Genomic DNA, 27,741 nt, shown 5'->3' with positions numbered 1-27,741 from the left:
ATCAAACACATTTGCACATTTTCTCCCATCACGAGTTGATGAAAAACCTGCGCTGCAAACTCTTGAGCAAAGAGCAGCAAGTAAACCCAGTACGCTCCTCTGTCGTCTTCTCTCTTCAGCTTTATGAGTATTTCTTTAACCTCCACTGTTCCCACGCACAGAAGCCAATTTTCTTAACTAGAAAGGTGGGGACAGGATTCATCTCTGCTTAAACACAGGCATCTCCTGTCACTTGAAATACCAAGTTATTTAAGACAACCGAAAAGGGTTGTCAGATACCGCCAGGGATTTAAAAAATAAAAATAAAAATAAAAATAAATAAAAAGAGATGAGGACCTTCCTTTCTGCTAAAGGCCAGGCTGGATATCCCCATAAACCCAAAATGACACCTATATTTAGACACTTATCTCTGCCTTGAGAAAGAGTGCCTGTAGCATAAGAAGAGCATAGAACCACAATTTCCCAGACTCACTGGAAAAGTAGTTGCCACCAGCTTCTAGTTAAACAGAAAGCAGCTCTGATTGCTGTAATTTCTGCTGATTTCCCTGCTATTCTGGGCTTGACTATCAGTGCCTGAACTCCTGCTCTGTGAATTACGAAAGGGTTAAGGCACATTGCAAGTGAAGAGATGTTCGTCTTTGGAAGACTGCAAAGTTTCCAGCTATAAGCAGCAAAGAAAGGCTAACCGGTGATGGTAAACATCAACTCTTTCCTGGTTCACCACTCTCGGCTGAAGCATTATATTAGCCCCATTTTGGAATTTCAGACTTAGTTTTCCCCAAAAGATGCAGCTGGTGCCTACTATGCAGAAGCAAACAGGTTCCACATATGTTTAATGGTACTGAACACTAAGCATGTTCATGGTAGTTTCATCCTTTATATTCTAAATATGTTACTTAAAACTGCTTAGTCAACTCTGTTTTTTAATATCCTTTCAATCCATTTTCATATCTACAATATGATCAAAACTGAAAGACTGGATACAGCTACTTTTACATAAGTTCTATCTGGTAAATTCATTTTCAGACATACAAAGTTATAAATATAAAATAGACTATAGAGCAATAGATTGGAAAAAAATAGGTACCAAGTTAGAATACTAAGCATACAAAATGTGTCTTTTCTATTTGATTTGATAAAATTATGATTCAGCTCAGGACCATTTTGATTTCACAGGATTATTTCTTTCTTTTTGCCTGGCTACAGTCGAATGCCAGGAACTGAACTGTATTTTGAATGAAGAAATCTGAAACTCCATCATTCTCTGGGATGAAAACTGATTTAATTTTCCTTCAGACTGGCTTCTTATTGTTCATTTACATTTTGAAAGAGACTTTCTCCCTTACAAACAGCTTCACTACCTCATTCAAAGAAGAAAGCAAACAGCCTGCAGACCACTAAGAAAACAAGCACGAGCTATTTTAGCAGCTTGCAGAAGGCCTCAGAGATATGGCATTTTCTTCACTTGAGTTAGAGATTCCTACAAAGCACACCTCGCACTAAAGCTCTTTTGCCTCATACTTTTTTTTTTTTTTTAAAAAAAACAACAACATTTATCTAGGAAAATTCCCATTAGCATGGTATTTTTCACTGTGAGAAAGGAAACAGCTGTCCTCACATTTATTTCAACAGGAACTTGGGGAATTCAACCAAGAACACTTTGCACCCTGGAGGAGCAAGCTATGCTCTGTAAGCATGCACTATTTTAATTAACAGTACAGGTTGCTGTCAGCTACACAGTAGCTATATTCTCTCCTTTCAAGCTTCATGAAGAATCCCTAATTGCTAGAGAAATTTTTTTAATTTTAACTGGGGAGGAAAGAAACGAGAAAGGTGTTTGACCCTACAAAGGCAAAGCCTTTTCATCTGCTGCAAGGGCTAATTATGGTCAATCTTCTTGGGTGGTGGTGGGGATTTACATTAACCAAGATGTAAAACATATTGTAAGCATAGTACTCATTAACTGTTCCCTATCTCCCCCACAAGCTTGCAGACTAATATGAGAAGCACACAGGGAGGCCCTTTCAAGTTACTTCTGTTTCCAACAATGTGACATTTCCAGAAGAAACTGAGGACAGTGGTTGAAGACTCAAAATATGGTTCTTGATAGCTAGCTGCAAGACACAGAGGTATCAATGTTTCCTTTACTTGGAAAAGGTATTTTTACTTTATGGCATAAATTAGAAATGTTATTTTACTTCTTTCTGCAGTGAATACAAGAAATTTATCAGTAATTTTTCTGAGGACAGCAATACTACAGAATACATAAGGTCTTTCAAAATAGTGTGACTGGTACCTGCAGCTTTCAGTGAAACTAGTACCTTCTCTTCCCCTCCTGCTCGTTCTTCCCTTGAAATGGGGCAAAGTTTCTTCCTACCAGAGACTCACTACAATGTTTATCAAGTACATAATAATTAAATAATGCTGTTTTTATAACGTAAAACAGATATAAGGGAAAAATAAAGGGCCTATGTTTACTGTGATTTAAAAAAAAAAAAAAATCAAACCTGGATTAAAGTTCAATGAGATATTAGGTCTTGTTTTCATAGACAAGGAGGAAATAGCCTTGCAAACCAATGAAATATCTTTTAAAATGTCTACAGGTTGTGTCAAGAAACACATTGGGAAGTTATATGAGTGGATTCAGAAAAGAAAGGGACAATGTATTTTAGATTAAAGCTGAACTGTTGGTACTGCTCATAATAAAATCTCAGCTCAGATGGAAGGCAGTATTTAAGCAGTTCCCCCCTTCAACTGCATCCAAACCAGGTCAGCAGCAGAACAAAGAACAGCATAAAGGTAATAAAGGTATTGTTTATAACTACCCTAAGGTTTCCTAAATTATGAAGAAAGCAGCTAGTTTGGTAAGCAGCAAGAATTATCAAGAGACAGGCCCAGAACCAGGTTTTTAAGATTCAATCTGACAACTGCGTAGAAGCTAATCAGTCTAGGATCCAGTTCCAAAGATGCAATTGACACATTCGTTATTATTATAAAAAGGAACTCTTACACTATCTAAAAAAAACACTTTGTCTCTACTGAAAAAAACATCACAAACATTTAGGGTAGCTTGAATGTGAATGATATCATTTCAAAAAGCTTTCATTTCAAAGTTTGCATATTCTGTCAGATAAAAATATTGAACTTTTTGCAAAGAAAAAAAACCAGACCACATATGGTATGTTGTGATAAAGTAGTAGTATACCTTTCTCATTCTGTTTGACATTTCCAGCTCATTCAGCTACTTTTTTAGCATTTTTATTATCTCAATGTTTTATACAAACATTCAGAAATTTTAATTTCATTTACATAGCTACTGTAAAAAAAAGTTTTACCACCAGCTTAACAAAACACAGATCATAATAAATTGTTTGTGTTGCAATTGTTATATAAGTAAATAAAATGGTCCTTGTGTCTGCTATACACCTTCCTCAGTCTACCAGGGAGGAAAAATTCTCATTGGAAAACATATTTTTCTCCTCTAGCCATTAAAAGGAAGAGGAGGAAATTTTTTCTGCTTTTCTCTTTGCCAGGATGAAGCAGCAAACAGCAAAAAAGAAAGGGAGAAGCTTCATTTCATACCTTTAGTGGTGTACATTTGAGAAAGACTATTTCTTTATTCTTATTTCATTAGCCAGGGGAAGAGGTAGAAAGGGACAAATGGAGATTAGACACATGTTATGAGCAATGCATATGAATTCTTTTTTCTCCCCATGAAGTTGCACTGTGCTATGAAGCTCCTAAAATTGTAACGACGCATCTAAAATGATATTTCCAGGGTAATCGTATGGCTGACCGTAAATGCGATAATGAACTTTACAAATGGGAACCTAGTAAGGGACTGTGACTAAGTGGAAACTTATGGACCATTTTGCTTCGTGAGGGAAGGCACTAAAAAAATTCTAAATGTGTTCCCTAATGATTTAAATAGTTAGGCCATACGAATCACGTGTTCATGAATGCATCTATTTCCTAGTAGGAACACCTAACTTAAAAAGATGCTAACTGCCAAGGGCACTTCCCTGGAGATGCACAATGTATCTCTCAATTCTTTGCTACGGTGAAACAAAATTGTTAGCGAGACAGATAGGAGAGGATGACTCTTCTCCAGAAGACGGTTTCAACTGCCCCAACACTCCTTCCAGGCACAACTCTTAAAATATCCTTTTACACTCCACCACTGTAGATTGTGAGACTCATGCATGAAGAACAATTCCTACGGGAGCTTTCCATCTACAGGTGGAAAGGAGACACGTTCAGAGCGAACCACAGTCTTCTGCAGAGAGCAGCCAGGGAACACAGAGCCTAAAAGCAGAAGACCCATCCCTCCCAGATTTGAGGATTGGGCTTTTGTGCAACCTTCAACTGCTCACTCAAAAAAAAATCCTCTCTTATATGGACACATTAAGATTTCTACTGATGAAAAGCTGGTTAACTAGCTTTGACTGGAATTATTACCTGGGTGCTAATAAAGCCCACTATTACTGAAGACATCCATATAAAATTGAAAATTTAGAAATACAGCACTTAAAACTACAGAACCTACTCCTGTGGAATCACAGGCAGTGACAAAAAAAGTGCAACAAATTTAACACTTATCATAGGGAAGGCAGAAAGTAACAAAAAGGGACTAAAGAGGAAAATTAATTACCCACAAAAATAATTAAGCATGAATTTAAGAATTGTCAGTGTTTTCCCTTCTTAAAAGATATTTGCATGTTACATTTAATTAATATCTGACTAGAAAAGTACGGCAGTTTCTACTGATGCAACCCAAAATAGTTAAAGCTTTTGCTCAAGTAGATGAATTACATGCTCCATAAACAAAAAGTGTATCTTGTGTTACACAGTAGATTAGAGTAAAATATTGTGACGCAACATAAATTAATCTCGATGAAACTGAGATTTTGTTACATCCAATAAAAACATGGAGCAAACAACAACAGAGGCACACAGTGAAGACTTCCGCTGTCACACCCATACAAGTACAGTCAAGGTCTATATTTGTATTGGCAGCAGAAAGTATCTGTCATTCCTGGAAATGCACTGGAGATGTACAAACAGGATGACAGGGAGTGGAACAACATGATCGTGCACATCAGCTACACTGGCAGAAGGAAGGCTGGCTGGACCAAGAAACCCTGCAGCAGCCCTATGCATCTGGAGAAGTCCTGGTCTCCAGGCTGGACCCTGGAACAGCAAGATACTTCTATGCAAGTATGAAGTTGAATCAACATCTTGACTAGCAAAACACTGCTCTCCGTTTTTCACTATGCAAAACGATCACCCTTTAAACTGTGTTGTTGATAAACCAAGTGACTGAAGACTCTAGGGTGCATACCTGAAGACAAACAATATCTACAAAAACAGGAACAGTCAGCTAGCTGAAAATTTTACTGGACTGGAGCATTTTGAGATTACTTTTAAGACTTTTTCCTGAATAAAACTTGAATTACTGGAGGAATCGAGAAAAAAAAATCACAAATTCATGTTGAAAATACACCCACAACACACTAGATGCAACCTAACAGTAATGTAAAGAGAACATTAATATCCTAAATAAATGTTAAAATAAATGCAAAACAAAAATAATATCCATCATTTAAACCTCAATCATAAAATAAGGTCACTAAGAAAATGTACTTTAAAAGAATTGACACTTCTAAATATACATCACAAAAACAACTATCTTCAGCAATCAAGCTAGAATAATGTATAGTAGATTTCTTCTGTTTATACCCCTCACTGAGCCAGACTCTCTGAAATTTTACTATACAGATTAGAATCTTTTATAGACAAAAATTAACCAACTCCATTACCCTAGACATTATAAACTTGTTCAAGTTTTCAATCCACTGGAAATTTAGCTTCCCTATTAGCTAAGTTATGACCATAAAATGATACAGATGCACACACAGAAAAAACACTTTTTAATATATTCATTACACAGATTGAATACACATATTTGTAGGTTAGAATGTCAGATATGAACAAATTTTGTATCATTTTTTTTTTCATTAAGACTTCCAACATGCTAGCTGTAAATATGCTCATATTTTTCTGTGATGATTAACGGGTGCAGAATAGAAACTATGCTTTAGAATAAATACAGTAAGCATTGTTCTCTTCCCATTCCCCCACATTTCTTGCCTCCACGATCCTGCTAAAAACTGACATTTAACTTCAAGTTAGCTATGCAATTTCTACAGAAACTTAATACCAGTAAGTACTGCAAAATAAATCAACATACTTTTTACTGCATACATAATTAATCATAGAAATAATCTTACAACAAGGAAAGATGATAATATACCTATCCATGTCAGATTTAAATGACATCTAATAAAAAAAAAATCAGAACATTCAGGAAGCAAATTATGATGTAGAACCCAAATTACACAATTTGCTACTGTTCTATCAACCAGCTGATTTTCATCAGTGACTTTTTTTTTTTTTTTTTTTTTTAGAAAATTGAGTTCTTGACTTATTGGCATTTCAGATCACCAAAAAATCAAATCAAATGAGGTTAATTACAATGATGAATGTTCAAACAGTATGACCTGTGCCTGACTTTCTGATGCTGTTCGCTTGAGCAACCTAATTTGGTCCAGTTCTGGATGTCCCACTGAATTCTCAGTTAAAGACTGCACTGGGTTAGTTATGTTGTACCTGCCAGGCTGATAAAAACCGTAATATTCTATTCTCTTTTCCCCTGAGTTTTCCAGCACTTTTAGTTTCTGTCTAAACCAAACAATTTTATAGGTTAGGAACAGGATCACAGCACAAGCCAGAATGAAAAAGGCTAGCAAAATGTCAAAAGCCTGATTCAGCTTTTCAACCTGTTGTGTACAAAGTACAGATGTTTCTAATGATACAGGAGCAGCGTCTGTTGGAAATAAACCTTTTCCTTCTACAGTTCTGTTAACAGGTATAATCCGTGCTGGTATTTTTACTGGTAACATTGATAATGTAGTTGCCTGTGATGGAATTTCAGCAGCATTTTCTTCATAAGGCAAAGGGTTAGCAGATGTAGCTGTAGCTCCTTCCCAGGAAGTACCGTATTTTGTATCCACATTAACAAACTGTTCCAACGTGTTCTGCCTGTGTACCTTATGCCATGCCATCAGCAAAGTGGTAGGGCTGTGATGGATTTCTGTAGATCCTAGATTCCAGGCTGCTTCTGGGCTGGCAGTGGGGCTACTGCAGTTTGCAAACTGAGTCCACCTTATGTAACGCAAATGTCTGCCACGCATACTGAGGGGATTTTGACAATGAATTTTAACAGAAATAGGAGATGATGCCAGCCAATTCAGCAACCCAAGCATTTTGCAGCTACAGTTCCAAGGGTTGTAGTTTACCTGTAGATGAGTTAAAGACACTAGGGGCTTGAGCACTTCAGGTTGCAACTCTGTAATATTATTAAATGCTAAACTGAGTATTTTAAGTGATTGTCCCATTTTTTCAAAGGTACCATCGCCAATACTGGTTATTTTATTTCTGTCTAACTGCAGATACTTTAATTTGTTCAATAAAGTAAAAGTGCTAGAATTTATATTTTCTAAATCATTATAACTTAAGACCAACTGACTAAGATTATTTAATCCAAAAAAAACATTTGCAGAAATCTCTTTTAGCTTTACACTCTTTAAAGACAAATACCTAAGCTTGTTAAGTCCTTTAAATGCAAAACGGTGTATTGACCTAATAGGATTGTGAGACAAAGAAAGTATTTCAAGGTTTTTGAGCCTTCCAATGGCTTTTGATGGCACAAGTGTTAAATTGTTACCTTCAAGGAACAAATATATAAGGTTTTCAAGATGATAAAATGCTGAATCTGATATCCGTGAAATCTTATTATTGGCTAGATTAAGCGTTTGAAGACTTATCATTCCCAAGAAAGTTCCACTTCCAAGGACACTGAGGCGGTTTCTTTGAAGTGTTAAATATCTAACAGAAAGGAGATCACTAAATAATCCTCTGGAAACAAAAGCTATTTGATTATTCTGAAGGTATAAATAACGAAGATTGGAAAGACCTTCAAAGATTCCTGGATCCAGGCGTTTAATATTATTGTTATCTAGATGCAGGTAGCACAGATTAGGGAGTTCCACAAAAGCTTTTGGGTGTACATATGAAATACTGGAATTATCCATGTAAAGTGCAGCAAGCTTCTGAAGACCTGTTAATTCATTTGGAATGACATGTGATATATTATTCCCACTGAGGTATACAAGAATTGCAGTTCTGGGGAAGTTCCGGGGGATGCTTGAAAGACCCAAGTTACGACAGGTAACTTGCCTCCCTGTGCAGAGCTGGCAAACAGCTGGACAGCCAAGTACCTCCTTCTGGAGGAGCAGCAAAAGAAAACCATTAAGGAGATACGGTAATGCTCCTGTGCAGGGTGGAAAACTTTGTAGTCCACACATATCCCTGTCTTTGTCCTTCTCACTCATCTCTGACTTCGCTAGTAGAGATAAAAAAAATTATGAATATTATTCATTTGAAATTCTGGATTCTATTTGTATATTCTTTAAAAAATACAGGCATTACTTTCGAGATTGTTATTTCATATATTCTCCTCGTGATGCCAAATAATCAATTTCAAAATAAAACGTTTAAGTATCATGATTTTGAATTACATGGAAACATATTTCAAAGTAAATGAACAGTGAAACAAACATACTGTCAAAATAGCTGGAAAATACGTAACCGGTTGCAGCATAAAAACTGCCAAAATGATGGATTCTAGTAGATTCAAGATACAGCTTATTATTTATTTTTAACAGTTAAAAATGACCAGGAACTTTTTCAATAGCAATCAAGTAAAAGTGCCAACTAAAACACTGTTCCTTTCATTTGCGGATCATTTTTAATTTTAATTTGCTTTTATAAAGTTGTGCTAAATTCAAAATATCCAAAAGCAATTCCTTACCCCAAATCTGAAGTTCATTATTTCCGTTATTTACTTGTTTTGCAGTTTGTTAGGCTGTTACCAGTTGACTGACTATACTCATCTGTGAAACGTTAGTAAAAGCACTATTGTCGTGTGCTACAACTCTCACGTTTTTCCCCTGGATTTGTAACTGCTCACTCAGGAAACTAAGAAAGAAGTGGTTAAATTGAGGTTGCCATGGATACAGGAAACTGTCAGACAGGAAGTCATTTTATCTGTGCTTCAGAAGCATTGTTGGAAAGGAAATCTCAACAATTTGTTTCTAGAAAACCAAGAACTATCTTAGTTTGTAACTGTTGCCTTATTTTTTTTTATAAAGCTACTGATTTCATATAACAGAGGTCTAAAGAGTTTTGTCAAAGATAGTTAGTTATAGCTATTACAATAAAGCATACCTACTTGTAACTGTACTATTGCCTTATCTGTAAATCCCAGCCAAAAAACAAAACATTCTATTAAACAAACAAACAATATTTATATTGTTCCATCTCCGTCTCGAGAGCAAAATTGCTCCTCATGTAAGAAAAGTCCTGTGAGATGTAGAACAGCAAGGTCTGGAAGGCAAGGCGTGAGCCCCTGGCATGATACCCGGGGCATGCCAGCCAGGCAAACCCCTCCAGAAAGCCCAGGGAAGCAAAGGAAATCCTGGAGATAAGAACTTCACAACACAGTACTAAATAGCTGTGTATTACATTTACGTTACATATATAATTTACATACTCATGTATTTCGTAATAATAATTTTATTACACTGTATCTCAGTCTTGATCCAGGTACTTTGTTAAGCTTCACGTTAGGACATTTTTTTTTAAGCAGACTTATCTGCACGGCTCTATATGTGTTCTAAAAGCCACATCCTACGCACATGCCTTTAGTTTCCTTCAGTGTCCCTTGTGCAAATAAAGACTTTGTGCAAATACCAACTATAAATAGTCCCCTCACTTAAGTACCGGACATTACATCCCCAGTTTATCTGTCACAGGGACTTGCAAAATCCAGTGACATATTCAAAGGGGGAGAGGATGAAATAATAAAAAGAGATAGAGAGATTAAATGTAAAAATGGAGTAACTATAAAATCACAGTTTATACTAACATGAGACACCTTACATAGGAAAATGAAGATGACAAAGCCCATCAATGGCCAAACACAAGGCAAACACAAGTCAAACACAAGACATTACAGAAGAATTGAGTAGCTTCAGCCACAAATGCCTCACATCGGAAGCATGAGTTCACTTAAGAGGCAAAATGTCATCCAAAATATCTTTGTCTATAAAAATCCAAACTGAAATGCAGGAAGCACATGAGCCAAAGCAGCAGAATAGATAAAGACACACTTCTGAAGTGTCTTTCCGCAAAATTCTACCTAAGAGTTTCTAAAACTTTAAAACAGTTTTAATCATACACAACTGGCTTTACTAGCTTTTTATTTTTGAAATCTAAAACACAAAACATTGTCAACTGATAACGCTGTTCAAAAGCACCTAGAGTTGGGAGGAAGGGGAGTGTTTAAAGAGATACAGATTTAATAATCTTTAATTCTACCACTGTCAACCTCTCTTAAAATATCTAAACAAAATTAATAAATCAGCAGAACCAGTAGAATTGGTCCATGGGCCAATTTAGACAGACACTATCAGTTACAACCCGGAATTTGAACTGCATTTGGTTCTTTATTCTGAGACCATTAAACCAACAGGAAAACTAATTTTTCTTTAGCATTAACTGTTCATATTACATTCATTTTTTTAAATATATTTAGCATTACTGTGGATGCAAAGGAAAGTAAAATAAAATAGCATTTCATTTCTTTAAAGCAGCAAACACTGAAATAGTTTTTGAACAGTTCCCATGATGATATCCCCAGATATGGGAGGGAGCAGTTAGAATAATTGAAAAAGATTACTCAGATTAGATATAATCAAGTCAAGGAACAAAGCAGAGAAAGACTGTCCCAAAATTATAAGTTGCTTCATACTACCCTACACTCCATACAGCTTTTTTATACTAACATTGACTTGGGTAAAGAAATTGTAAAAGTTATTTCTTATGTGTTGTGTGAAAGAACTCCAAAGAACTCTAAACTGAAAGAAGCAAGTCCTGAGCTAAAAATATTTTAAAGGACAAGTACTAATAGATCTCCTGTTTTGAAAATGGGCAGAAAATTTGGAAGACTAAAGTAATTACTGAAATTCCATGGGACATCAAGTAGCATGAAAATTCAGAGAAAATAGTAGGGCAGGGGCCAGGTAAACAAAAGTTGGTGCACAGAAAGTTGCTGAATATCTCTATGCTCTTGTACTAAAGGTAAGGTACTGATACCAACAAATTTTTTTAATCAAACTCTCAGTACCACAGTGGTCCTGAGTACATCACTAACCTTTTTGATCATCATGTCCCGCATACAAAATTACGAAGAAAAGTCTTAAGGTCATTGATCAATTCACAGTAGTAATTCTGACAAAAATCTTGTCCAGTACTCTGTAAGAAATGGCACCTAAAGTCCTGCAGGTTTGATATGACTGTAAATTCCAGGTATTATCTCATTAATCGTACACACTTAAAATACTTGAGAGGAGTATCTATTATGGAAAAAGAAAAAAAAAAAAAGCTATGTAATTGATACCATTGGGGGGAAAGCCATTAAAAATTGGTATAGGTATTTATCAAACTCGCTACTCCATAAAAAAAAAAAAAAAAAAAAAAAGAAAAAGAAAATTCCGTCATTACTTTAAAACTACTAAGAGAGCATTTGAACAAAAAAGCCCTGAACAATTCTTTAAAAAGATCTTTGGCAGCTCCAGTAATGGTATATTTTATGCACATATTTTGTTCTCCAGTGATAGAAAGAACAAGTTTATTTACAAATATAGATAGCTTCACATGGCAGTACATTTATTTTTGAATCCTGAAGTGAATTTTATCTTAACATGCTAACATTATTGAAGCTCCTTGTGTTGTTTCATTTTGCATGTTAAAATTTAGTTCAATGACTCCTTGCCAGTAAAATCATGAAGTCTGAGCAACAGCAATTTGTCAAATTCTTCATAAAATAATAAGTCAAAGCAATTGAAAGCACACAAGCATTGTACCTAGTACAGCCTTTCCAAGCTACCTCTATTTTCTCACTAGCTAATACTAGATAAAAGTATGATTCAGGTCATTAATTTAATAAAAATAAATTAGTCTTCCAACTCAAAATTAGCTGAAAAACAAGTTCAAGTACAAAAGTTGCAAATGCAACAAGTTCAAATGGAAGTTCAAAAGTTACCCACCTTTAAAATGTATTAAAGCCAATTTTTGAAGAGGGATTTCATTTTCAATCATTACAAAGTTATGTTAAGCTCTCACACACTAAAGGAAAACCAATTCTTATCACTGCAATTATTCTTTTGAGCTTGTAAGAGTGAAGCTGTCCGTTTCCATCCCACCACATTATTTCACAAGAAATTGTATAGCACAGTAAAACTATGAAGGGGCAGAAGTTAAAAATGGCCTGCATGTGATGCACTGTTCGTATCCCAATACAGAATTCAGAAGAAAAATCTCAAGGTCAGTTGTTCTACATTACCATTTCCCTTTATTTCTTTGCTATTGGAATGGTCAGTCCCCAAAAGAATTGTGCTCCTCCAATCCTGCTTATTTTCCATCTCCTCTTTGCTATTATCACTCTAATAATTCAGCAAGTACCTCCTCTTGCAGGCCTTCTGCTTTTTTCTTCACAGGTGCAAGATGCACCTTGTTTTACTTCCAAATAGTTACCACTTTCTACCCACATCTTTTTCTTATGTTAAATGTTAAAGCAATTTACAAGCTACCAACCTACTGCTTGGGTAGAATAGCCATCAACATTTAATCTCATTTTCACCTGGATTCTTTCATCCAGTGACACCTGCTTTGGACATCTTGCTTATGTTAAGATATCAGGCCTCAACCCCCTCCCCCCACTCCCCTTTTTTTCTTCATTATCATCTAGAAAAAGAGTCTTGATTTGCTCCTTCAGTTACTGAAAATTTCTCCATTCCACTGAGCACTCTTATATAACAAGAACTGTGGTTATCATAAAGGGAGGACACAGGCATGGAAGCTGTAATACTAAATTAATAACTCAGAAAAAAACATTCCTGTTTAATAAAGGCACAGCACTAAACATTTATACATATGAACATTTATCACAAAGCCCATTTCAATTGATCTTTGTAACTTATTTTCCCATTTATCCTTGGCATTTATATGTATATTTTTACTAAGTTATGAAAAACAGGTTTTGCAACATACTGAGAAACAGTAAGAAAACTACAAAGTTACTTTTCCCATTGAGGATAAGAAACTACACATACACCTCCCTTTTAGAAATCTTACTTCTCTTTAAACTCTAGAAAAAATGACAGAAGGCTCGTACAAAACTAAGAGTAAAACTGTTACCTAGCAATAATTATTACACCAATAAACATTTCTTATGGAAACCATCAAGAAAATTAAAGTCAGAGTGAGATGTAACCTTGTGAATAAAACAATAACAAAGACTGGCCATTAATGAAATGCACAGATGTGATATGCTGAAAAAAAATGTATTTTTATCTTTAGCCTCTACCTATTCACTACAATAGGTAGTGAACTCTGATCGAACTAGAAAAGCAATACAAAATATACTTAATATGACTGCAATTAAAACCTAAAGATTTAAAGAACTCAATTCAAATAATTTCCCAAATTTCAACCAGAGTAGCTAATTAACTTTCTGGAATCTGATTCAAACCTAAATCCAATTGTACAGCTCTCAGCAGCACTCTGCCTAACTCACCATACAGCATGGCCATGCACTTAGCATTAGCAACTAACAGCGTCTAAAAATTTTAGAAAAGGAAAGCATAAACAACTGGTACCTTACCTGAAAACTACTACAGAGAATATGCATACCAAAAACCAAAAGCTATTTCTCCTTTAAAAATACAAACATTCTTTATGCTACCACACTAGACATTCCTTTAAAAAACATCAAGTTTTGATATTTCAAACAGTCACTTCCCCATCATTTTGATTAAGAAACATTAATTTTTAGGACACTACTTATTTGCAGAAGTACTCGTAGTGACATGGGTTGTGTTGTTAACCAGTTATGACATCTTATTCGATCTTAACAGTCCTGCACTGGTAAGAACTCACCAGAAATCTCAGCTACTCTCTGGCAATCTTAAACATCATGGAATATATGACAAGATGACGAGCAGATATACCAAAACAGTTTAAAACAAACAGGTAGAAAACTAGCTACAAGTCTGTATTAACTATTTTTAAAAACCTATTACAATCTTGTGATTTCTGACTTACCTGACTTTAACCAGGTACATACATTTTTGCTTGTTCAAAAATGTATTTGTAAGCATGTAAAATGCATATTACAAAGGATAAATAGCTTGAATAAAGCTATTTTGACCATGTCTCAGAATTTTTTTTACATGACTTTAACACAGCAGCAATTTAAGATTTATTTTATGTTTTTGCAGTAAATATCAGGGTTACATTGTGTGATTTATAACAGCACTTAATCAGCCTTTAATCACCAGCCAATTGAACACAATGGTTTCAACCGAATTTGCTACGACAGACACAGCAACTCAGTTAAAATGTTCAAGAATTCCAAGGGTCATCAGGGACTTTCCAAATCCAGTCATGTGCTTCCAAAATCCCCCGTTTAGGGTGAATTCCTCACCCTACTCCCTTTTCAGCGTTTGTCTGCAGACAAGCTTGTTCCTCAGGAAGTCAGCCCTGAGATGTGCTTCCCCTCAGGGGTACCCTGAGAGGTACCCCAGCTCAGTGCGAGATCAAGGGTGCAGCCTCCTGCAGACCCTAGAGAGCTCAAGGGGATCTTTACTCAGGACTACTATTTAGAGGACTGTAAGACTGACTAACAGTACTATCATCCTGGCTGTGGCACAGGTAAGTCAATTTCAGTAATTTTCCACCAACCGTGCCACTCTGGTACTTTGCAGAATGTATGGCTCTGGTACTGCCCAGAGCCCGAGCAGCAGGGTTGAGACACAATCAGGGAGTACCTGTTCATACTGACCCATTACGCCTGCTGCCCACTGGCAACGGAGGACTGATCTAACATCAGTTAGTCCTGAACCACGGCCGAACTTCATCGCATAGATCAAGCCAGCCCCAATCCCTGGAGAGCTCAAATTGGCTTTTCTCTAGCTGCTATATATTTATAAGAAAAAGTGACTGACTCGTAGTCAAGCTCATGTTCTGGAACTACAAATTGCAAGGAAGGATCACATCGCGGCCTACCATGGCTCAGAAGCCTCATCAAGACTTATGTCAAATGCAGGGATAGTATGCACCTGCCATAGACCATTAACAACGTTTGCTGTCTTTTATATAATTAAAAGGTTTTATTTTAGGGTGGAATAGATTTAGAATAGTTTTAGGAAAGTTTCCTGAAATCCTGTATTTATATAGGTCAAACAAAAACAAGATACTAGCTGCAGTCAATCCCTTATGACTACAGTTTATTTTTATTTTATTTTCAGTAGCTCAGTTGCATTTAGTGACATAATCCCTTGATATTACTCGGTACACTTTGCAAACAAGCCTTTTAGGCCTTACAGGAAATGTTCCTGACCAGTCCATAATAAAAACTCAGGTGTGGTGAAAAAATAATGGAGTTTTTGAACAAGGGAAGTTTAAACAGTACATCCAATCTGCATCCTCTGGTCAATGATTTGATGTCAAATACTAATTATGTAGGTGAATGCACATTTCACTAAATAAATAAAAAAAAAGAAGTGGGGAATAAAGGTCAATGGCTTCAGTAGGGTATCCTTGTTTCTTTATTGAGATGATAAGATTAGTTATGTAACAAATTCTGAGTTCATAAATGAGGATATAACTTCCCTGAAGGATAATATGACATTATTATGTGACTTTCTTGTTATGTCCTAATATTACATATAGATATCATCTTAAGAGGAAAATTAAATTTCTAACAAAGTAACTTTAAAAAATGACAAAAACTTCTGTAATAACATAACAAAGATTTATAATTGCAGACTGTAAGTGCTTGTACTCACTGAATGCCAGTTATAATTGGCAGAAATCACACTGGCTGACATATCAGATTTGATACACAATGAAAAAATGCAGACATTCGTTTACACGAAGGTAAGATATAAGTAAAGCAACCTGAAGAACCTTTTCAGCTCTTAGCTTCTCTGCAGTAGGTTTTCCAGTCAAATACATTTGAATCAAAGGGAAAGAGTGAACACTGGAATCTGGAAATACTACTCAAGTGCCATAAATTAAAAAGAAAAAAGACTTGATAGGTTCAAATGCTTTATCTTTCATACTTAGCAAAGTATGAAAGTCTCTGCTATTTTAGTCTTTAGTTTAGTATTTTATACTATTTGGAGCTGCACCACACTACACTGGTATGTCTAGCAAGAATGAGCATACTCTCAAGCACCAAAATTAGTTGACCATTTTTGGAAGGCACTAACTTTAAAAATTTACAGCAGAAATATATTAAAATATATTTACATATATATTTATATATATTTATATTTATTATATTTACATATATTATATTAAAATATATTTACAGCAGAAATATATTAAAAACAAACAAAATACATTTTACAGGCGAGCTCTTAAAAAACCCTCAGGAACAGTAAGAAGTGGAACAAAGAAACCCATTAGGAAATTACTACCTGCTTATTCTAACTTTTAATTGATTGCCTTAGTATTATTTAAGTCTTTAATATTTTGACTTAAGAAACAGAACCAATGGTAGGAAGTTTTTTTTTTTCCTTTAACCTCCCCAAACTGTATTACATGAAACTAACACATCTTTCCCTACACAGCATCATAAGAAATTTGAAAAAGAAATTCAACTGTAGTACCAGACTACTATGGTTTAAATTGACAGAGTAATCACAACTACTTTCCACTTGAAAACGCTCATCAGGAACCAATATTAATAAGAGGTTACAGATGCCACTATTCAGATTTGGATCATTTATGTACAGCATGGTTCTATTTTATATAGATGACTCTTCATGGATATCACACTGCAAATTCTATATTGAAGTTTACATTGACCTTTATTTAAGATCTAAAAAAAAACTACAGCAACTTTCAAAGAAAACAGTGAATGGACAAGTATCAGAGGTGAGCAAAAACCTGCATGGCCTTAGAAGCGACATGAAACAAGAACAAATCCAATCCATTTTACTCTGACATATACTCTCTAAGACTGCTAAGGGAGACTGGGTAACTAGCAGAAAAGCAAACTGCTTCACACTTCTTTTGCCCTTTTTCTTTTTCCTTCAGTGAAAGCAGAGACTGATTAGATCTGGGACCTCTTAAAAATGCAACCTGGGTTATGAATCCCAGATGTTCACAAGCCTACTGCTCAGTATAAGCAAGCCATAGAGTCTAAGCTAGCAGCAGAACAATCTACAAAAATCTCTTTGCAAACAGACACCTGTGTAAAACAAAGAGTGCTTCCAGACAAAATGATGTGATACAAAAATCCAGCTGTACTCAGTTCAGGCCAAAGAATTTTTGCAAATCCCATGTACTAGTACGTCAGAATCTGGGCACAGCAACATACCATTGCTGGACAAGTAACAAACACTGAAGCAGCATTATCTAACAGATATCAAGGAGTCTTGCAAAGTTTCTTCATGACTACTTAGTGTGACAACTAAAACTAGATCCCAGACATAGAATTTACTGACTTGCAGTAAAAACAATGTTGGTAACTCCCCTTTAAAGAATGAAAGGGGCAGAAATAACCACACTTCCCAGCAAAAGAGGAATGCTTACCTTTCACCATAGTGTCAAATGTTAACCATGCTTACAGTTAGGCAGTACACAAAGCTAAACTGATCACCGCCACTGTATTTTGCCAAAATGAGGCTTATATTTCCTATTAGAAAGTTAAATATCCTTTCATTCTTTAGCATCTTTCTGTAATGGTTGTGTTCTACCAAGATACACAGATAGTAACTGGAAGAATTAAAAAAACACTACTTTGCTGAATTATTATAAACTCCCAAGAAAGGATATTTCAGAACATTATAATACTGACACTATAAAAAAGTACAAAAGCACAGCTAACAAACTGATTATTTCCAGAGGTATATAGCTGTAAGAAGGGAAAGATGTACAATTTTAGACACTTTGGTCGTGGGAAATATAAAGATTGCTGATGTAGCACCTATGACAGTGGTAGGGGCCCACCTCATTTCCACAATGACCTGAAGAAAACTTATGCTGCTGCTCCTGACCATGATCACTAGGCACTGTTCTAGGGACCAAGGGAACATTTAATCATACTGAATTATATCTGCTTTACAAGAAACTAAACCTGGCCAAGAGTTTGACTAAACCTGACCAAGAATTTGTGACATCTGGGAGTGTACTCATCCTCGGGACTTCAGGTTGCTGTTGCCTTTCATGTCTCGCACCCTGCTCAAACATGATTCTCCTCCTCCAAACTTTGATTCTTTTTAAAACAAAATAAACAAAAAGCACACCTCAATTTTCCAGCTGTTCTGTGTATGTGTGCATTTCACCCCAGGTGTTGCACATGAAGACAACATCTCTGTGCAAATGTATCCCTATTGCCTAAATCTTGTCGCTAGACCCTACTGTTATTCACATCATTTTAAAGACAAAAATCCTTTAAAAAAGAGACTGAATTTACTGAAAGAACTTTACTTTTTATGAAGTACCAAGAGCTTTCAATACAGGCAAAAAATGAATGTGGAGATATGAGTGACAAGAAGATAGTAAAAGTATAAAATGTGGAAAACAATATGGATACATGTATCAGTCACTCAAAAAACGCTAACAATTTGAATGCCCAGATTGAAGACAGCAAATGCAGATAATTAACATTTAGTTTATGCAAAAAAAAAAAAAAAAAAAAAAAAAAAGTAAAACCAGGAAATTACTGCAAAGTGAAAAGGTGCTGCAACACTACTCAGGAAAGAAACAGTTATTGTTATTTTTAGTTTTGTTTTTTTTTTGAACATGAACTTCTGAAGACTAACACAATGTGCAGCTGTGAGTAGGAAGATAAACAGGATGCTGGACTGAAGGACTATATGCATACATGATAAAATGCAGTAGTAGTGTTGCTACTAAAGATCTGTCATTCCATGTGATGATATTGCTTACAAGACAGCTATAGCTGGGCAAATAAACTGTCACTTTATAACCTGCTTAGGCCAACAAATTGGTCTGAGAACCACTATGACCTACAACTGCAGCAATTTCCATCATATCCACTCTAAAATCCTGCACTAATGCTAGGTGCAGAACAGATTTTTCCACTATTTTCTCTGCAGTGGAGTCCTGAAACCTGCTAGCAGTACCCACTGTGGGAGTGACCTGGGGGTGGAAACCTGCGCTGCAACAAGCAGAAATGTATACATGCCCTTCCTGAGCAAGTCTGCCTGCCTCACTGCCATCCTCAGTGGGATCCTGTTCAGCTTCAGCAGCTGAGAAATCTTGAACTGGCTTAGGAAATCCAAAGAAACGTCTAATCAGTAATCTGTTTGGAGAGGTAATTCAAAAGGCAGAATTATATAGCTTTTCTTGACAAGGTTGTTTGTAAGAATTCAAGTATCCTGTTTAAATACAGTACTTTAATATATTTTTGCTTAACTCTGAAAATTGACTTGCATAAGAACATTTTTCTTTTTTTTTAACAGGAGTTTCAGATGTGAGATGCAACAAGCATATGTAATATAATTTCTGTGAAATGCCAAAAACAGTGATTCACATTATTAGGTAGAAGGAACAAGCGCTTGACAGAATTGATTTCACATATTCAGTTGGCAGGTATGTTTGGCTCTGGCTGTCTATTAGTTGTACAATGAAATTTTTGTAGCCTTTATAAAGATATACCCACTGAAGAGAAGCTTTTTTTTTTTTTTTTAATTTTTGAGAAGAGGCATTAAGTAATTTTAATATCTGAAAACTAAAGCTGTCATTAGCAGAAGTTTTATTGCATTGAGCACTGCCAAAAATAATTTGCTCTTGCAGCAGGAAATTTGGAACAGCTGAAGGTAGTTCACAATAACAAGGTTATCTAAAGCTAGATTTTTCCTTCCTCTCTTTACAAGAAACTTCACAGGAAGACAGGCAGGTACTTCAGCAACTTAAATTTTAGCTAACACCTCTAAGAATGTTTCAAATACACGTGTAAATTTTAACACTTATGTTCACTGCAAAGAACAAAAGCTTTCTCAAAGTAGCTGCTTGGTTCACCTTTGGCTAAATATGTGTCCTTATGATCTGGGGAAAAAAAATGAAAGCTTCTGTGCACACTAAAATAAATGGAACTGCTAAGTTACACACAGAAGAGTTCTCTGATTTTTAGGTACCAACTACATACTCTACAGCTTTGCAAATATTAACATAGCTTTGGATTTGTAAGCAACATCTAAATTATCATTGGAAAATACTTAAGACTTTTCAAGAAATCTAGCAGACTAAATGTTAACTCATGCAATACTGTATTCCTAACTTTCAAAGCAAACAAGAATACTCTGAGGGTATATATGACCTGAGCTCTCATCTAACCATGTATTACAAATGAATCCCTGTAGTGACATTTTAAAAGAGTAACTCTATTCAGCATTTTCATTAAGAACTCTTTTTTTGTGCTTTTATCCACCAATGGCCATGGTCAGAGAAAGGGCAATACTATAAGCTAATCAGGGAAAAGCTATTCCACAGTTTTTCCACAGTAACTCTTCCACTGAATGTCACTAGGAAGAAAAACAGGATGAATGTTAAGAACTACCCTCAACCTGAAACAAGACTGAACAAACATTATTCCCTAGAAGGGACATCAAAAGACTAACGAGCCAACTCAAAGAACCTCATGAGAGGAGCAGCCAATCCTGTGTTAATGAGAATGTACACTAAAAATTATGGTCAAAAAACACCACAGTTTCCTCACTTTTGCTGGATGACATTTTCAAAGAAGCTGAAAGAAGTTTATTGCTTTATTACTATTAATCCCAAGAAAAGATTAATATAATGTAGCATCATTTTTTTTTCTTTTTAAGCTTCTTTAGCCCTAAATAAAGATGCAATAAAACTACTCGTATTTGAATATTAATTTCCAATATTGTGAGAGGTCTTGTGAACTATCTTAAGGGGCTTTGAACAATTCTTTTTAATGCATTTTGAATTCTCTCACCCGTTCAATGATGGTAGAAGTGAAAGCAATGCCAAAGCAGACAGTTTTCTTCTCTCTGGCTGAGTGATGTTATCCATGCGATCAACCCACATTTCAATCATGTTACCAAGAATTTGGTCCAACTGCAATGGGAAAAAGTTACATAAATGTGACAGAAGTTGAAGCAAGTGGTGTTTTTTTTTGTGTGTGTCACCCACCCCCCCTTTAAAATTATTAATTGATCACGATTCCAGGCCTTGAACCACTCATACTATTGTAACCTGGAAGTTACAAATGCATTTAGTTCACAGATAGAGCACAGATTCAGAACACTGAATTAGTTTTCGTATGAGAATCTTAGCACTTGTAAACCATGTGAATTTACTCTTTAAAAAAAAAAAAAAACTTTCAGAGACTTGTCTTTTTCTGTTTAAACCTAAAGATAAGAAAATTAATAAATTCCTCTTCAAGATACAGCAAAACACCTGTAGCAAAGGAGCCTCAATAACCTGATCATTGAAAATTGAGCACATTGAACCAGCTGTTCTAGAAAACATCACTGGTGAACGATTAAACCATTGTCCCTGGTACAAAATCATCAAGGCACAACAAGCAAAGCAACTCTCACCCTGAAACATCATGCAAATTAAGAGGACTTATAAAGATCACAGTGGGATACAGTAAGAAGAAAATTTAGAGATTGTATAAAATTTCCTATGAGATGTTTTAAGGAAATTGAGGGAACACGTGAAACTTGGTACAGGAGTTCAGGGGAAGGTTCAAAGCAGGAGAAAGGGAACATGCTTGTACTGGGGAAGAACAAGCACTGAAAACACAGGGAAAAAGTTTTTTCATGTCAAAAGAATGCAAGATTTCCACATAAAATCCTGTTGAAATACCAAGACAAGCATCCTTACCTCCTGACCCAATTCACATGCCATCTGGTTCAAAAGTAATGAAAAAAAACTTGTATTTTGTAGTAGAACTCTACCCATGACACCCAGATAAGTAGACATCAACATTGGGTATCTCTGAAACAAAAGTAAACCAGAACAAATCTATTTAGTTCAATCAAGTGTTAAAAATACTTAACATACAGCACAGAAATGCATGGAGAACATTTACACACATCCTTTATGTATTTTATTAAATTATAATTTAAAATGTTCATAGAACACAATATTGAGCAATCGTTACCAAAGAGTATACTGACACTTACAGAATGAGAAATATGGCAGTCCACAGTCTGTTTCTTTCTAACAGCCATGACAACAAGCAAAATGATTTTACTATACATATTTAAAAGTCAGAAGCTTGAAAATAAGCAATATACTTCATTGTTAAAAAACTACTCCTAAAATTGATTATGGTTCCAAAATACTGTTTAAAATTTTAGTGACAATAAACATAGCTAGTATTTCTGAAGTTGTTACTTAATGCTCTGAGAGAACCTATATGCATTTGCCAAAATCTAGTTTGCAAGTGTCTCAAAATTAACTGTATAGAGTAATAAACACCTTAGTTTATTATCTTTTGTTACTTTAATTTTAAAAGAAGCTACAGCTACTCTTACCTCCCCATCTATAATCCCCTTGAATACTGATGGCAGAAGAGGCTGAAACATTTGAGGACCCAAAACAGGATTTACTTTCAGGACATTTTCCACAACCTTAAGAACAAAATTAAATTAGACAATAAATACATTTAAAAATCATAACTGAAACTTTAAAACTACATATACCAATCTATAAATAAAACTTTGCTAGGATGTTTACCATTAAGCATTAACAAAACCCAGGACTGCTGAAAGTACGTCCTAGTTAAGTGCTCTGCAAACGTGACCTGCTTTCATTCTCACAGGGAAAACTGACAAGAGAAGCCAAACCAAGGGTCCCAGGAAGACAAGCACCTCCTCATCAGCCTGCTTCTGATCCTGGCAAAGCTAGCAAGGCTGGGCTCCTGGAAAAGCAGCTTGATGAGGTAGGCTGAAAGGGAGGAGTCCCAGAGCAGTTTAAGGCTTATTACTGTACCTTTGTTCAGTCACTTTTTCGGGGAGGGAAGGGGGAACCATTGATTAGACCCTACTTTGCTATCTTAAGTACCTGTCTCTGGCTCCCAGTTTTTACATTCTTAACTCATTGTTTCTCAGCTCTCTCTTTTTCCATGAGATGTTCCCTAAAGTAATTTTTTTCTGCACTCTTTGGGCTTTCTCCTCCCCAGCTGCTTGGGCTCTCCGCCTGTATCAAGATGGAGAGGGGAAGAGGCTGCGAGAATGATGGGCCTACCCACTCCTAAGCAGAGATGTGTCGTTTCTGTCCTTACTATCCATGCACATGTGTATAAAAAAGTAAGAATGGGGCAAAAGCACAAAAGGTTTCCTTTTTCCACACCCTTTCAGTTTAGGGGAACTTCCGCATAGAAATACTTGTCCAGTCTCCCCTGAATCCACATACATGTAAAAATCCTGATGCTTGAAGCATTTTATTTTCCCCCTCCTTTAATTTTTTTTGAATCTTGTTCCTGCTAGCTTAATGTAGTGGTCCCCATTTCTTGCCTTGAACGAGATGTTTTTTCAATGCCTCTCGATTTTGAAGACTTTTAACATACTGCTGTATGCAGGGACAACAAAAGCTTTCCCCCTACTCATCTCCTTCCGGGGACTTGAAGATTTGGCTGAATCATTTCTTCCTTGTACAGAATCTTTTCAAGCCTTTGATAGTCTTACTTGCTTTTACCTGAGCTTTTTTTGAGTTCTGCTTAAATCTTTTTGAGATTAAGACAACAGACCTTTACATAGTGTGATACCTAAGCAAATCGTTAATTTTTCCAGGAGCACAAAAAAACATTGTTTTGCTCCCTATTCCTCCCAATACCTCCTAGGGTTTTTGTTTGTTCATTTGTGTCCTTTTTGACAACTTTTATTAATGGTTCTGCTGAGATAAAAAGATCACTGGGTCTTGAGCAGTAATGACTAACTCAGAGATGACTCCTTTAGGTAAGACAAGACTGTTTTTTCCCCAGATGTGTAGCTGCAATTAGAAAATTTCTGCTACTTTTGTGTTCATTCCAAGATTTTATTTAAAATTGATAAAAATCACGTCATTTATTTTCAACAAATTATGAATTAAAAAAAAAAAGAAAAAATCTTAGAAAACAGAGAAGACATCAATAACAGTAAAAATCACTGCCTTTAATATAGCCTTTTTCAACTTCCCTTTATCCTGTCCTGTAATCTTAAGGAGGAAAAATTAATCCCATTTTGGCAACTGGAATCATGGCTACTGCAGGCAACCAGCATTAAATGCTGGAAAGACATCTGAATTCCCGAAAATGTAAAATCTACTTCATGTAACTTAATCACCAAATTGTAGCACTGCAAGCATATCAGTTATTAATGATAGCTCTCTTCTATGCACACTGTAACGATATAACCAAACTTTTTTTTTTTAAATAAAGCAATCCAATGTTAAGTAATACAAAATACAGCTTAAAATTAAAAAAATGTTAGTTCAAAATTACATTCTCAGGGTTGCCTACTCTTCCTCTGAAGATTGGTTTAGAAAGAGTTATGCTGTATAAAGATATATTTAAAACTAAAGAAACTTATAATTAAATGTTAATAAAACAGCAGCAGACATGCCTATGTTGATCATATTAATATGTAAAAGAAATCAAGGTAAAAATGCCTATCAATTTCTATGATGCATAAATAGAATTTTATAACTTATGACTGTGAAGTCATCATTTATAAAAATGTGAAATTTCTATGTTTATTTCTATATAGTTAAGCAATTACCACAAGTATAAACACTAAAATGAAGTTCTAGAGAAATAAATATTAGATTCAAGAAGAGCAGACATTTTGTTACGGCATTCAGTCTAACTGCTTGTAAAACTGGAAAAGTAGCAAAAAAAAGTATGAAGATATTTAACCGGTAACGTTTCGAAATAAAAAGCATTTCTCACACCAAAGAATTTGCAGCAATTGGTATCACGCCTAACTCTGAAATAATCAAGGCCTGACTGCATCACAGTCACAGAAGCCAGGTAAAACAATCTGTACTTAATTAGCTGTAGCATATTTATTTCATATGTATTTCACATTTTGTGTGCTCAGCTGTAGTCCATAGATTCAGATTACATTCAGTCAATCTGGTAGTATGTCAGTATTGCCCAGTTTAAAGTGCAGTATAATTCTGACTAAGCACGCATCTTTAAACATGATTTCACTTCTAAAATATTCCTGAAGAGCACATTCTGAAATTCAGCAATGCTAATGGTAATTTTTTATTGGCAAGCAGTTACAAGAAATCATTTTGTCAATTCTCTACTATTTACAGTGCTCCCCACTATTTATGCATTTTATTCTTTGCATTTTTGCATTTATGCATTTTATTCTAGCATCATTTATTCTTTTCTTGATATATAAGTAGCAGAAGTGGCTACTAAATGTGCTGACAGAGACTCGTTGATTTTCAAATAACACTGATGCATGTTTTTTCATTAAATCCAGGGATTTTTTCTTTTTATGGTTTATTTAACACAATCATTACTTAAACCACTACACTCTAGCTAGACAACCCATGAAAATTAGTTAGTATTTTGTCAAACCAATAGGCCCTAGATGCCTAAGGACAAATTAATAATTCTTAGATCTAACACATGCTCAAGTATCTAGCAATATTAAAAATCGCAATATATAAACAACAAAATTAGGTCATTTACTACATTAAGCAAATCAACTAAAATATCTCTAGTTAACTCATTTGCAAGTTATTTCCTTCAACTTCCTATCTACTTATTCATGACAATTACTGTTTGGTTGACTCAGACAGCCAAAGAGAAAAAGTAAAAATAGTGAAAACTAGAAGTATGTCAAAATTCAATATACATAGACCTTTAAAGGAATTTCTCTTTAATAGATAAAATAATGATTAAACACTTGCACTCAAGAGTTATGGTTTTTTTCATGAGCTATGTAACAGTAAATTTAATGATTTTAGAAATTAAGCTAGAACTGTGTTTCAGCTCCTCACTTCTAGTGGCTGGCCAACAGCTTCATTTAAATAGATGCTTGCTCTTGAAGATTAAGTTCAAGAGTCAAAACTTGCTAATGCATGCAGGATTACTTCATGAGGTCTGCAACTGGATATGATATTTACATTAATGCTTTTAAAGACAAAAAGCACAAAAGTAAAAAAAAAAATGGTTTGAGAAATTTATTATCTTGCATTTCCTGTACAATACCTCCTCCCTCCAAAGAGATTATGTTAATATTACTTATAGTGAACTTTGAAGTCACACACTGGCAAGTTTGATTGATGCCACATACTGGCAAGTTTGATAAAGGAGGCCACCAGCCTTCCCATAAAATCTTGTCAAGGTAATTTAGTAGATATAGTTGGTCAATTTTGGATTATGGAGTAGAAAATAAGAAAAAGATGGATGCTAAATAAGATTGGAGAGATTCCTGCGGGAAAGATACATAAATGTATGCTACACGTCTAAAAGTATATTATTATAACAGCTTGGTTACATACCAGACTTGGCTAGGCTTCAGTTTTCAAACTCAAGGGAAAAAAATTGCTACAGGCAGCAATAAACCATATGTGTAATCTTTCCTTGCTTCCACTATAGTTGAAAAGCAGTTTTAACACTAACCTTTCAGGTCCTTAAAAAACACTGGTGTTGAGTTATGCATAGAAATAATGATAGGATGAAACAGTAAGAGCTGCACATAATTATAAAAGACTCAGACATTACTCATTAAGAAGGAAAAACGTCTTCCTGCAGAGAAAGCAAGTGCTATCTACCACTAAGGTAAAACGTATTATGGGGCTTTAATTTGCATACCTAGTGATACCGGGGACAATTCAGATTGCTAATTCTGCTGGAAGTATTGGGAATTTGCTATGTGTAGTGCATACGACCTGTTTTTCAGTTGCATGTGGACCCAAGTAAAAGGTTCAGCACAGGATTGTTAATAAATTAATTTTACTAGATAAAGACTTTACCATTTAATTAACGGCACTGAAAGACTGATTTCAACAAGCTGCTTATGAAACACTGTGGGTACTTAGAGGCTAGCAGCCAAAAAATGTGCTGCTGAAATCCCAACAAAAGAGGCTCCTTCCTGTAGATGAAAGAGTCTGTTGCACTCCTCTGAAATGATACAGTTGTTTAGTTCTCGTTTAAAGTCTGGAACCAATATGTTGACCATGACAACAAGGAGAACAAAGTCCACGTTAAGGGAAAAAGAGTCATAAATGCCGTTCCTTTCTTATCTATACATATAAGTGACTTATGACACTTTGCTCAGGAGAAAGAGGTACACATTTACCAGCCTAATACAACACCTAGAGAAGTACAAGGACGCTCAAGACTCAAATTGGTAATTGAATGAAAAGACTGAGGAGATGTATAGAGATTGTCATCATTAAAACACAATGTGGTATGTTCACCAATGATACTGATGTGCAGACCACCAAGAGCAACAAAAGTATCTTCTAATTATTTGTAAACCTATTTTGGAGCTAACAGAACAGAGGTTTTAAACTGAGTATTTCCAAAAAGTCTCTCTT

General features: G+C 35.3%; 2 protein-coding genes across 5 annotated transcripts in view; both read right to left on the bottom strand.

The window, feature by feature from the left end:
* IPO11 (importin 11) overlaps nt 1-27,741 on the bottom strand; it is a 103,628-nt gene that overhangs the window by 15,421 nt on the left and 60,466 nt on the right. For all 4 annotated transcript variants that reach the window (XM_035309037.1, XM_035309039.1, XM_035309040.1 and 1 more), the window contains exons 27-29: nt 22,734-22,829; nt 22,078-22,191; nt 21,182-21,303 (exon numbers count right to left, since the gene is read on the bottom strand). In XM_035309037.1, the coding sequence (XP_035164928.1) occupies nt 21,182-21,303; nt 22,078-22,191; nt 22,734-22,829 (332 nt within the window). The remainder of the gene's footprint in view (nt 1-21,181; nt 21,304-22,077; nt 22,192-22,733; nt 22,830-27,741) is intronic.
* On the bottom strand, nt 6,131-15,472 carry LRRC70 (leucine rich repeat containing 70). The gene is made up of 3 exons (XM_035309046.1): nt 14,764-15,472; nt 8,933-10,291; nt 6,131-8,464 (listed from the first exon to the last, which is right to left on the bottom strand). The coding sequence occupies exon 3, from the start codon at nt 8,451-8,453 to the stop codon at nt 6,531-6,533; it is 1,923 nt and encodes a 640-aa protein (XP_035164937.1). The 5' UTR covers nt 8,454-8,464; nt 8,933-10,291; nt 14,764-15,472; the 3' UTR covers nt 6,131-6,530.

The sequence above is a fragment of the Oxyura jamaicensis genome, chromosome Z (genome assembly GCF_011077185.1).
Source record: "Oxyura jamaicensis isolate SHBP4307 breed ruddy duck chromosome Z, BPBGC_Ojam_1.0, whole genome shotgun sequence".
NCBI lineage: Eukaryota > Metazoa > Chordata > Aves > Anseriformes > Anatidae > Oxyura > Oxyura jamaicensis.
Note: the sequence above shows the minus strand (reverse complement) of the source record. Positions and strands in the feature narration are given on the sequence as shown.